Source organism: Microcebus murinus, chromosome X (assembly GCF_040939455.1).
Source record: "Microcebus murinus isolate Inina chromosome X, M.murinus_Inina_mat1.0, whole genome shotgun sequence".
NCBI lineage: Eukaryota > Metazoa > Chordata > Mammalia > Primates > Cheirogaleidae > Microcebus > Microcebus murinus.
In genome coordinates, this window is record NC_134136.1 from 56575264 (window position 1) to 56588823 (window position 13560).

General features: G+C 40.4%; 1 protein-coding gene across 2 annotated transcripts in view; it reads left to right on the top strand.

Annotated features, from left to right (window-relative positions):
• Nucleotides 1-3482: 3482 nt before the first annotated feature.
• LOC105871725 (RNA binding motif protein X-linked 2) overlaps nt 3483-13560 on the top strand; it is a 63997-nt gene continuing 53919 nt past the window's right edge. The window contains exons 1-5 of one of the 2 annotated variants that reach the window (XM_012765186.3): nt 3483-3589; nt 3797-3912; nt 5058-5109; nt 11059-11188; nt 12832-13006. In XM_012765186.3, the coding sequence (XP_012620640.2) occupies nt 3585-3589; nt 3797-3912; nt 5058-5109; nt 11059-11188; nt 12832-13006 (478 nt within the window). In that variant the 5' untranslated portion in view covers nt 3483-3584. Of the gene's footprint in view, nt 3590-3796; nt 3913-5057; nt 5110-6705; nt 6795-11058; nt 11189-12831; nt 13007-13560 lie in introns of those variants that run through there. The other variant, XM_075999382.1, reaches the window with a different exon arrangement.

Genomic DNA, 13560 nt, shown 5'->3' on the forward strand with positions numbered 1-13560 from the left:
CTCCACCCTTTTAGACTTGTGTTTTGCTTCCATCAGACAGCATTATGCATGAGTCCCCAACATGGGAGCAGGTCAGGACAGGATGGCATACTGGTTAGATTTATGGGTCCTCTTGAGTCAACTTTCCTGCTCGTGACGTTGTTTTGGATCAACTGAAAGAAGTGGGTGGAAATAGTAAAAAATTAAAGACGCTTCTACCAAGAGAACTTTTCTGAAGTGCTTGATAAGATTGGTCATGCTCACTCTCTTTTCTTTTTGAATACACTTTCTCCTGCTTCTTCTTCTTCCCCCAGAGGCCACGATGGCTTGCTCCCCAATTTCTTGTAGGTCTCTGTCTCCATATTACTTTTCTAGAGAGGCCTTTTACGACTGGTCACCCTTTATAAAATAGCAACACCCCAGTACTCTCTGTCTCCCTAACTTACTTCATTTTTTCCTCATAGCACTTATCAACAGCAGGTCTATATTTGTATGTTCATTTCTCTTCCACAAGTTTTGGATCAAGTAAGCTTCATGAGGATAGTAACTTTGCTTACCTTGTTTACTGTTATAACCTCAGCACTTAGTACAGTGTCTGGCACATAATAGGTGCTCAGTCAATATCTATTAAATCAATGAATAAAAGAGAAAAGCAAAAAAATAAAGATCATGAACTTTTTGCTAAGATAACATGACAATAAAAAATCTAAGTGATATCTGGATAAGGGTAAGAAAATTCCAACAATATAGAAAGGAACAGAGGGAAAATAAAGGATTCTCTCCCGCTACCCTCATCTGTATTCTTAAAGGTAACCACAGTTATATGATTTTTCAATTTCATTAACCAGTAAGTATATTGGGTGCATTCTATGTGTACAGGAAAGTGTTTGAGGTGCTGAGAAGCTTATGAATGCAGAATCTTTACCTTCCAGGATCTCACAGTCTTTCTTGGGGGCGAACATAAAGGAGTCTTATGGTGCTGAAGAGTCCAGATGTGGGAGCCATCACTGTGGGCTGGCAAGATTAGGAAAGGTTTCTTGCATGAGAAATGACTTGATGGGGGTTTGGAGTTTGGTCGGATTTTAGTAAGAGAGGTATGGGGCTCTCTCAGCAGAAGCGTCTAGCTTGGGTAATGAAAGGGGCCATCCAGAGAATGGCTAGACTTGGAGCCTGGCTGATGTCGAGCATTTGTATCCGGGAGAAGTGAGAGAAAAGACTGGAGAATAGGGGCTTGGACAGTTAGAGGAGTTCGGGAAGAGCCAGGAAGCATGTGATAATGAGTCAGAATAGGACTGTGACTGGAAGAGATGCATTTTATAGACATTGCAGTAGTACAATTATTAGGACTGTGTAATTGAATGGCTATGTTGGGGTGAGGATTAGGGAAGACTGAAATATGACACTCATGTTTTTCAGCCTGGGTAACGAGGAAAATAGTAATAACATTGCCCAAAATAGGGAGGTTAGGAGGAAAAACTGTTTTGAGATGTGGTGTGGTGGTGGGAATTGATAAGATGACTCTGGCTAGATAATTGTTCAGCCTTTCCTTGGATGTGGGGACTGCCTTTCACTTCCTTAGCATTACCTGCAGAAGCTAGAGAGAACTAAATACTGCATATAATAGGCGCTAAATGGATGTTATTAGTAGAGATCACTAACAGCCACCTTGGATGGCAAACCCTGGCCCTCCTTCCAGATGTTAAGTTCAGAGGGTTCTCTGGATCCCCATCTCTTTTCAGCTCAGACTTATGGATATCTCTAGGCATAATCTTACCTACCAGTCTCTACCAACTGCTAGCACATCCATGGAGAATCCAACTTCCTTGCTTCTTTATTTACTTCAGGCTCTCCTAGGATGATCAGCTATCCCAGTTTGCTCTGGGCTTGCCAATTTTAGCACCAAAAGTCAGGAATGCCAGGAAATCTCTCAGTTCCAGACAAATTGGGGTGGATTTCTGCTCTCCCAGCTTCGGAATACCTCTGCTGAACCCACCAGCTGGACAGTTACAGTCTTTTCATGTTCTCAATCTAGATTGCTCTTCTCTTTGGTTGGTCTTACACTGCTGTTTTGCTCCAGCTTCCTTCTGGATGCTGATAACTGAGCTCCGAGTGTAGCCCCAACTGTCTCATTTCACAGTCATCTGAAGAAGACAGCAAGTCCATGCTGCATGCTAGTTCACCACATTGCAGTGGCTACTTCAAACCTACAACTAAGCAACCTGAGATTCCTAGGAGCAGATAAAACCCATCTGCAATCTGTCACTGTTTATTTTTCAATGCCAAGATAATTCTACAAAGTTAATGAATAGCTGGGTTGGAGTGGGGGAGGGGGCACAGATAGAATGAGGAGAAACTGTCATTGATGGACATCCTCTGTACTGCTTCTTGGCAGGACACTGGTTACATGGTGAGTCACGGAGGGTACAGCTGTCATCATCATTATAATGCCTCTATGAAGTGCCTTATGTCTGACATTCTGAGCCAGGCCTACACAGGGAAGTACACAGCTCTGGACCTTCACTTTTAGAACATCATGGTCCAAAACCAGATATTGATGTGGACACATGCAAAATGGATTCAGATCCTCCATATGGGTTAAATCACACATTGTATGTCAACCAGCATCTCTTCTACTGGTTTCTAGATGTCTCTGGAGTGAAATCTATCAAGCAAATATATCTTGTCTCCTCAATTATATTATTAGCTCCTTGAGGGTAGGAGACCCACCCATACACTTGTGTTTACAGACATCAGCTCTACAGGACAAATACAGATGCTCAGTGAGGGCTGACTAAATCAACCTGACCTGATGGGTGCAGGCGGAGTGCTTTTCCGGCCAATGAATTTCTCTGAGCCTCAGTTTCTTTCTCTATAAAATGGAGAAGGTAATTGTATCTCCTTCTTGGGGTGGTTGTGAGGACGGAGAGACAATACATGTAAATTGCTTAGCACATAAACTAGCATCCTTTACCATATGATCTACTCAATTGTTAGCTATTTAATACTAACTTCTGCCCCTGCTCAACTAGGAGAGAGACTATGGAAAGAGTGAGTGTAGCAGCTCTCACACAAATCTGTGGGATTCAGCCTACAGAAGCAGACTGGTCAGTTGCCTATGTGTTGGGATTTGACGGACATCAAAAGATTTACTCTTTCACCTGTCTGCCTCACTTTTCTGCTGTAACTCCCGAACAGGGATGCTTTGAAGGGGATATCCGTAAGCACCACTTGGGGCTTCTGACTAGGAGCGAGGGCTGAACTAAAGTCGCCACATCAGGCACCTGTTGAGTCTTCATTCAGCAACCATTTACAGCTAACTCAATCAGTGTCAGGCATCGTCCAGTAGGTGAAGGTCCGTTACATACCCTTGCCTCACTTCAGAGAGGAGCCGGGAGACACCACAGAACAGCTCTCTTTGTAAGAGTGAAACTCACGGAGCCGGAAAGCCGCTCCCGCGCTAGTGCGCAGGCGCCAAGCCGGCGCGGCCCGAGGTCTTCCGGAGCAAGCTCATCAAGTCCAATGGGCGCGCAGCGCCGGCGCCGCGCATGCGTCTTGCAGCCTCGTCCGGAAGCTGAGGAGTTGGTAGCGGCCGTTAACCCGCTAAGATGAAGTAAGGCGTCAGTTTTCCTCTGAGGAACGGGGAGCGGGCAACCGAGAGTGGCTCACTGGGGCTGGGATGGCAGAGCGTCTGCGGGGGCGACGGGCGGGGGAGGCGCGGAGACGAGAACAGCTAGGCCTGTAGTTTTGCTCTCCCTCAGCTCAGGGCGGGCCGCACTCACTTGTCCGCTTTTCCTCCTTCTCCCCCGCCCCCGTGCAGCCCTTTAACTAAGGTGAAGCTGATCAACGAGCTGAATGAGCGAGAGGTCCAGCTTGGGGTGGCTGATAAGGTGTCCTGGCACTCCGAGTACAAGGACAGCGCCTGGATCTTCCTGGGTGAGGTCCACATCTTTCTCCCGTAACGCTCTCCTCATTCTCTCCTGGCCTGCTTCTCACCATTCCCGCCCTGCACTCCCCTGCACATTCATTGTCCACTTTCATCTCCATGTGCTGTCTGCCGGTGAATCCGTGTTCCATACCTCTCTTCTCCCCATTTTCTAGTTTGCTCTCCCTGCCAAATCAGAGCTCACGAGAGTTACTGTTTGCCATTTTAGCGTGCTAAGGCTCAGAGACCATTGTTTTCCCTCTCTCTCTCTCTCTCTCTCTCTCTCTCACACACACACACACACACACACACACACACACACACACACACGGACCCATTATACGGCTGAGGAAACTGAGGTGGAGAGAAGTTAAGGGGATTCCTTAAGGTCTCACATAGATAGTAAGTGCAACAGCCAGAAATGTAGGATTCTAGAACTCATGATCTTAGCCACTACCGGATATCACTACTAACCTCCTTCCCCCATTCAATTCCCTCAGAATTCACTTTCCTTCTCTCATTAGCTCCTGCTTTCTGTCCATGACCATATTACCATCCCTGTGTTTACTTTGTGTCACAATGAGCAGTTCTACACTTTGACTCTTCAAAGAGGTTATTGTACCAGTCATTGTGCTCAGCACTTAACATATATTGCTTTATTTAATTCTGAAAACAATCCTGTGATGTAAGTACTAGTATCCCGATTTTACACATGAGTAAAGAAACATTTGGAGGAGAAATTATTCCCTATGACATGTTTAACAGTGTCTTCATAATCCTTAGTCTATACATAGATGGGGTTAATACTGACATATTTAAACCCCTTTTGTGTCACAGCAGTTTGTGGCTAATGAGCAGATGAATTCAAGGTATATTTTTGGAAGCAGAATTTTGTGATGGAAATTTCTGCTTTGTCTATAGGATTTTGGATGTGAGGAAGACTGACTGATCAGATTAGTTTGGTTAGTGGTGTCCCCCTAACCTTTCCACTCAAAAAGTTAATCGTTTTTCTGTGCTACTGGCACTTCTGTCGTTGCATCAGACTGTGATTTCCCTGTGGCTCATTCTTTGCACTTCCAGTGTCTGGTCTAGTGCATGGTACCTAGTAGATGCTTGCTAAATGTTTGTTGAACTGAAATGTGATTTTGTCTTCTAGGAGGGCTTCCTTATGAACTGACTGAAGGAGACATCATCTGTGTTTTCTCACAGTAAGTCCTCTTTTATTTCCTGCCTTCTGAGTCAACAGAGTAGTGGCGTCATAAAAACCATTTATTTGAATTCTATGCCGAATGGTATGGCTACATGGGGAGGGTTGGAGCTTCTGCTCTAGGCTAGGTCATTCCCAGGGCATGGTTCTAGAAAACTCCCATGTGGAAGATCCCAGAATTTGGATAATTTGGAAAGGGTATCTTAGGAATTCTGGTCTATTTGTATTGTTTTTTCACTGAGACTTGTTCAGCTTGGGCCTATACTGGAACAGACTGGAGGAACTCTCAGGAAGGTACTATGCTGGCCCACCTCCTTGGGCTTCTGCAAACTGGGGGTAACCCATGATCACAGGACATTTTTAGGCCCTCATGTGTGTGGCAATGTAGGAATGGGGCAAAGCACAGAGGAACTGTGGGGAAAAACAGAAGGTTTAGGTGGTAGTTTGCTTTCTCTGTTTCTAAAGGAGTATAAGGTTAGTGAACAGAGTCATTCTCTTTACCCAGAGGCTGAGAATCACAGACTGATGAGGAATAAGAATGATTAGGAGACCTGTATATTCTTTATTTTTGCTATGGGATTATAGTAGTGGCGCTTGGTGGGAGAGGATGTTGGCGGCTCACATTGGTAGTAGCAGCTGGTAGGAGAAAGGCTGGGCAGCTGATACAACCCCAGAGCTAAACAGGGTGGTTAGACAGTGCACAGGCTAAGAGGACCATGGCAGCTTACAGGAGCAGGGGGCCACTACTTTTGGGTTTTGTAGCCCTCAGGAGCACAGGACTATTTCAGAGAAGTTGGACAGCATGTACAGGCAGGGGACCATGGCCAAAGGGGCTAGCCAAGTAAACACAGGTAGCATACCCTGGAGAGGGATTGCAGTGGCAGGATGGTTGGCCTATCCGTAGGCAGATGGCCCTGGCTGAGTGGTTGGGCAGCTTACGGGGCAGAAGGCCATAGGAAAGGAATTGGGCAATACACAGGATACACGGTATAAGAGAGCTGTGGCAGAGGGCCCTGGCAGGGACAAAGGCTGGGACTGTCAGAAAGTTCACAGAAGGTGCAGCCTATAATTTCCATCCCTTTGTGATACCTCTACCTGATCTAGCCTTCCATCTTGGAGCTGTTTTAGTTTTACTTGCATTGAGTGATGATCAGTTAGTGTGTATGTGTTCATTTTCATTTTCTATTCTGGCTACACACATTGCTCCCCATGAAGATTGCCTTTGTCATGGATAACAGTGGATTTTGAAAAAATGATTTCTTTTCTGAATATGAAGGTAATGTACAGTCATTATAGAACATTTGGCAAAAGAATATACTAAGCAAAAAAAAAATAGAAAATGCTCTGAAGGAAAGACTTAACAGTTTGGTATATTTCTTTATTATTGTCTTTTTTAAAATGTTGGGTATTATTTCCAGTGGTTTGCTATTATAAGTTATACTGCAGTGTACATTATATTGTATGAATACTTGTATGCATCCTTGATGGTTTCCTTAGAGAAAAAGGAATATGGATCAGTGTGTTAGCATTCTTAATATGTTTTGTAATCGTTGCCAAATTGCTCTCTGGAAAGGTTGTACTCATTTCTTTTCACTAGAAAGTCTGTTTTTCTGAATCCTGATGAACAATGATTATTTAAAAAAAAATGCTCAAAATCCCGGAGGCTGGAAAAAAAATATTTGCCAAGTAAGTTTCTTATCGTTATTTTACTTTGCCTTTATTTAATCCTCAGTAAGGTTGAATATCTTTTCATAAATTTGCAGCCTAATATTATTTCTTTGTGTTTGTGAATTTTTTATTCATATCCTTTGCCAATTTTTTGTAGTGATGTTTTCCTTATTTTTTGTTTATTTTATGTGAGCCCTTCTTGTATTAAGAATTTAATTCTTTGCTACAACCCTTAGGCATCCAGTGTATTACAGGTCAAGTATCTCTTATCCGAAATGCTTAGGACTACAAGTGTTTCAAGATTTTGTGCCTTTTTTTTTTTTTTTTTTTTTACTGATTTTGGAATATTAGCAAAGTTTGCATACATTGAACTGTCAGAAAACAGAGATATCAGCTGTAGAATTTTCCACTTATGGCATCAGGTCAGCACTTGTAAAGTTTTGGATTTTAGAGCATTTTGGATTTCATGTTTCTGGATTAGGGATGCTCAATCAGGACTATGGATTTTTTTAAAAATTTTATATAATGTCTTGTCATTATTCTTTCTTTTTTGAGACACAGTCTCATTTTGTAGCCCAGGCTAGAGTGAGTGCCGTGGCTTCAGCCTAGCTCACAGCAACCTCAATCTCCTGGGCTCAAGCGATCCTACTGCCTCAGCCTCCTGAGTAGCTGGGACTACAGGCATGCGCCACCATGCCCGGCTAAATTTTTGTATATATATATTTTAGTTGGTCAATTAATTTCTTTCTATTTTTAGTAGAGATGGCATCTCTCTCAGGTTGGTTTTGAACTCTTGACCTTGAGCGATCCGCCCGCCTCGGCCTCCCAGAATGCTAGGATTACAGGCGTAAGACACCGCGCCAGGCCTCATTATTTTTTCTTCATGCTCAAGCTGTCCCTATTTGAAGGTCAACAGGAGTCCCTTCAAGCCAGATCCTACCATGCTTCCTAGAAAATTAGACAGGATCTTATATTTTTTTTCCTCAAGAAGACACCCTAGGGCTTATTTTCAGGGGATGTGTTATTTTTTTAAGTACGGTACAACAATCTATATTTATTCAAATATAGTTAAGTCATCTTCTTCTGGAACATCATCATAACTCTCCAAACCCCAAATTCCATTCTGAATTTCTTGCGACTGTTTCCTTTAGAATCATTGGCCGCAATCTCGCATGTCGAGCAATAGAGCTCTCATGGGACAGATGGGCTGCTTGTCTTCTTTACCACTCAGAGATGCATGGGTTGTGCAGATATGCTGTGTAGCCATGCCCATCACTAGGTCTCATTTTCGAGGTGGGGCTTCTATTGGGCAAATGCTTAGAAATCCGGCGAGGGCTTATTTTATGGGTAGGTCTTATTTTCAGGGAAACACGGTATATTCTTTTTCTAATTTTAATTTTGAAATAATTTTAGGCTTAAAACAGGAAAGTGATATAAAATAGTATAAAGAATACCTGTATCAAAAAAAAGAATACCTGTATCTATTTCACCTAGATTTCCCAAATGTTAGCATTTTACCACATTTTTTGTATTATTTCTGTGTATATATATATACTATAATTTTTTTCTGAACCATCTGTCAGTTGCAGATATAATGTCTATTTATTGCTGAATTCGTCAATATGTATTTCCTCAAAATAAGGACATTCTCTTGTTTAACCTCAGTACAGTAATCCAATTCAGGAAATCAATACTGATACAGTATTATTATCTAATCTGTAGACTTTACTCAGCTTTATCAGTTGTCTTGATAATGTCCTTTATGGCAAAAGAATAAAATGTTTTCTAGTTCTTTACATGTAATATGTTATAAATGTTATGGATAACTTAAATTATTTATAATTAGAAATTATAAATATTTTCTCATTTTATCTTTCTGTCATTTGTCTTTGAACTTTGCTTGTTGCAATTTTTTTACTAAGCAAAATCATTTTATTTTTATGCATTCATTCATTTATATGTTTAAATTAATATTTGGTAAAATTGACTTATGGGGGGAGTGTATGAGTTTTAATACTCATCTGTACAAATAGTATAGATTTGTGTAATCACCCTCAGAATGCAGAACAGTTCCATCATCCTCCTAAAATCCCTCTTCCTTTCCCTTTATAGTCTCCCCCTTCAGTATTTTATGTTTATATAGTTAAATTTATCAGTTTTTTTTTCTTGCTTCTGCATTGTTGAGTCATAAGTAGAAAGTAGTTCTCCCCATTTACCCATCTATGTTGTCTTCTAGTGCTTGTATGGTTTCAATTTTGTACATTGAAGTTTCTGTTCCATTTATAGTTTATTCTGTTGTACAGTGTATGGTTTGGATCCAGTTTTGTGTTTTTTCAAATGGCTACCTAGTTGTCCCAACACCATTTATTAAAAAGTCCATATTTTCCTCAGCAGATTGGGATGTCACTCTTATCATATCCTAATTTTTTCACATATACTTGAGTCTCTTTCTCACCTTTCTATTCTGTTCTGTTGGTCTGTCTATTCATTTGCCACACTGGTTACTCATAGAAGCTTTCAGTATGTTTAATATCTGGTAGAGTTACTTCCCCTCATTTTTTTTCTTTTTGGTTTTCCTAGCTATTACGTGTGCATTTTTATTCCATAAGAATTTTAGAATTACCCAGCTCCAGGAAAAAACAAACTTGTATTTTTATTGGGATCGCATTAAATTTATGTATTAACTTGGGAGAAAATTTTGATATCTTTATGATACTGAGTCATCCTGTGTAAGAACAGGAATGCCTTTATATTTGTTTAAATCTATGTGAGTTTTTAGGAGATTTTAAAAAGTTTTCTTTATATAGGCTTTGCAGTAATACATTGCGGGTTGTTAAGTATATTTCTAAGTATTTTACCTTTTTTGTTGTTATTATAAATGGGATTTCCCTTCCAGTATTTCTTCTGATTATTTTTTATATGTAAGAGGGTGATTGATTTTTACTTTATATCCTGTTACTTTACTGGATTGTCATAGTTTTTAATCATTGTTTATCATTGATTCTCTTAGGTTTTCTATAGATACTATCATTTATAATCTGCAAACAGAGGTAGTTTTACTTTTTCATTTTTTGTATGTTTTAACTAATTACATTGGCCTATACCTTCAATACAGTGTTAAATAGTTCCAGCCTTGGTAGAATCACCTCTAGTATTTCTCATTAAGTAAGCTGCTAGATTTCAGGCTGAGGTATATGTATGTGATCATGTAACATATCTATTAATTTCTATTTTATTCTTATGACTTTAATTTATAACGCTTTAACTTATTTGAGTTTATATTTTTATAACGAGTGAGGTTGACATTTTACTATTTAATTTCTGCTTTTCTTTTTATTAACTCCTGTCTGCTTTCATTAGATTTTAATTTCTTCTCTTATACTCATTTTTTTAACAATAAAATTCTTAAGGTTACAAATATTCCTTTGTATGGCTTTCTCCATATTTGTTAAGTTTCGGTAAGTGTTCATCTCACTTTTGTTATTTTCAAAATAGTCTGCCATTAATTTTTTTTCTTTGTTCTGTTGCATTTTCTCTTTCATCCAGTTGTTAGGAGAGTAGGTTTCAAGTTTTAGTAGGGTGTTTTTTGTTTAAAATATTATTTCCAGCTTGATAACATTGGGATTGGAGAACATGGTCTATTATGTGGAGTTTATTGAGGTTTGCTTTGAGACCTAATCTATAGTCAATTTTAATACATGTTTCATGAATTCTTAAAAATAAATTGTCATCATGCAGGATTCAAAGACATCTGTGTATCTAATAGTCTGACATTAATTTTTGTTAATATAATTATAGTAACATGTTGATTTATATTTATATTACATAATTATAAATTCCTCTGATTTTATTTCTGTCAACTTTGTATGTTATAAAGTTCAAAATGATGTATTCAATTCTCTTATAACTTTCTGTTTTAGTTTTTCTTTGTATTTCTAATATTATTTTAATTAAATTTTTGATTTCTTAATTGATGCATAAAGTTTCCTGACTTAGACCCTTGTTATGTATTAGCACCTCTTTCAGTGTAAAATCACCTTCTTAGTCCTATTTAATGTTTTTATTTCAGCCTTGAATTTGTCTTTGATTTTGATATTGCCACCCGTTTTTTAATTGTGTGTTCCTTTTCTAGTCTGACTTTTAATTTTGAACATTTCTGTGTCATCTTGTTCTAGATGTATCTCCTGTACAGACTACATTATTTGAATTTTGTTTTATGACCCAATCTACAAGTTTTTGCATTTTAAGTCAATAGTGTCTTACTCTTTTATGAAATAAATAGGTATGGGGAGATTGTTAACATCAATCTCGTGCGGGACAAGAAGACTGGGAAATCCAAAGGATTCTGTTTCCTCTGCTATGAAGACCAGAGGAGCACAATTCTGGCCGTTGACAATTTTAATGGGATCAAGGTAAGTGTGTTTATTAAGCAGGATTTGGCTGGACTCTTTCCATGTGTAGAGTTAGGTTTTGTTTTCTACCTGGTTCCCACAGGCATAAGGACAGTACTGGTTAGCTTGTGTGTGTTCTGAGGGCTGCAGAGGTGTGGAGACATACTGGCCAGGAGGTAATCCCAGGGAATAATTCTTTTCGCTCACGGCCCTGTCGGGACTTGTTTTTTCCCTCATCTGTTAGGAAACCATCTCTCCAGGAGCCTATGTACCAGGCCTGCTCCCCATCCAGGCCTCTGTTTTTTCTCTCTTCTTCCTCGCCCTCCACTCACCTCTGGCACACTGGAGAACAAGAGACTAGCAAACACTGCTCTTCCATATTGTTCTGTGTCAGGGGATTTGGGCTTCGTCATGGCCTCATAACCTAAGACACAGCCATGTATATCTGTCATATGTCTCCAGTGACCTACATATTGGGCGCTGGGAATCCTCTACTTAAAATCTGATGACAAATTTTACAAAAGTTACTCATTCTGAAATTTTCTATCCTCTGTCCCTCTCATCCTCACCCTTGTGGGGCACTCAGCTGAGAGAAGGAGACAGGGCAAGTCAGGCTTATTATGTATGCTCCACGGGGTCCCTGTACACATTGAGGAAAATGCTGCATTTGAAATGAACATGATCATAGGGTGAGGATAACCCTTGACCTGGAGAGTTTGTCACTGATTACACCAGAGATTATAGAACAGCCAGAGATTATAGCACAGGGTGGAGCAGGTTCTAGGCTTGATTTTTCAGAGAGCCAGTAGTCAGAGGGAGTCACTGTAAAAGGAAGGTTTTAAAAAATGTTTCAAAATGGGGACTAGGATAGGTGACAGAGGCCACTCAGGCTTCAGGGTAAGAATAAAAATCTGATTTTTTATTGAAACAATAAAAGCCACATTTTTCAAATTTTGGATGGCATTTCCTATGGAGTAAGTCTGTATCTTCCTGAAGATACAGTATTTTTATTTTAAGTGTTTGTTGTTTTTCACTAGGACAGTTGTGAATCATAGCACAAGAACGAGAGTGAGCCATTTCCATTATGGTAGGGATAGAGCAAGGTGTGAGGGCTTAAGAAAAAAGAAACTGGCCTTTTCTCAATTCCATCCTCCCTCCCAATTATTGGTCTGACTTTGCCTTCTTCTAATTCTGTGTTGAGAAAGCAGGGTAGCATTAAGGTAGATTTTAAGAATTCCTTCCAGTTGCCAAGCTTTCCCAGGGTATGTTTCACCGTAAACTAATGTTAGAGATTTGGGATAATTCATTGTGCATTTAATTCTCACACTTTCCCTGATGCTCGTGTTTTGGCGCAGTGCTTGCCTGTCTTTTTACACTTCATGGCACAGGTAGAACGTGAGGCTATCTGTATGGCACCCTGAGGTAAACTAGTGAGGCTGATGGTACAACTGTCCCAGGGGCTCCAGCTGCCCCAGGCCCCCACCTGACTTCCCTGAGGGCTTAGCGTATTATTGTCTAGACATATGTGCTGTGAAACACCAGTGGGGAAGGTCTGCTTTAGTGATAGAATTAACAGGAAGGTAACAGATGTGGTTCAAACCATGGTTCTCTGTAGCTTGGGTTCAAATAGTTTGGTATGAAGGCTGTGTTTCCTGTCTGCTTAGATTAAAGGGCGAACTATCCGAGTGGATCATGTATCTAACTATCGGGCTCCTAAGGACTCAGAAGAACTGGATGATGTGACCAGAGAGCTCCAAGAGAAGGGCTGTGGGGCTCGTACCCCCCCACTGAGTTTCTCTGAGGGCTCTGAAGATGACAAACCCACAAAACACAAAAAAGGTAAAGCGTTAAGACCCAAGAGAAGATTCTGGGTCGTTTTAGTATATGCTCTTGCTAGTGTTCACTGATAGTTGATAATCAGCTCTTATGTGTGAAGAGGGAAGGCATGGGGTACCTTATTCTAATTAGGAAAAGGGGAGGTATCAGTGGAAGGCTAGTGTTATGGGTAGAACTGTGTCTCCCCAAGTTGGTATGTCGAAGTCTTATCCCCCAGTACCTCAGAATGTGACTGTATTTGGAGATAATGTCTTCAAAGTGATAATTCAGGATGGGAGTTGCCTTGTACAGCAACTTGACATTTCAAGGGTGACAGACATCCCAGTGGCCTTCTCGGAGGCACTTTTCTGGAAGGCTGGACTATGACCGCCTCACGCTGCTTCCAAGGATGTTTTCCTTATGCACACTCTCGACCTCCTAGCATGTGAATATTTTGAACTACAACATCTGTCTTACAGTAATGTAGTCAGTCAATAAAACTCCTTTTATTGAAGGAATTCTTTACTTTTTCCCTTTTCTTCTTGTCTGCCCGCCCCCCCCCCCCCATTTTCCTCCAG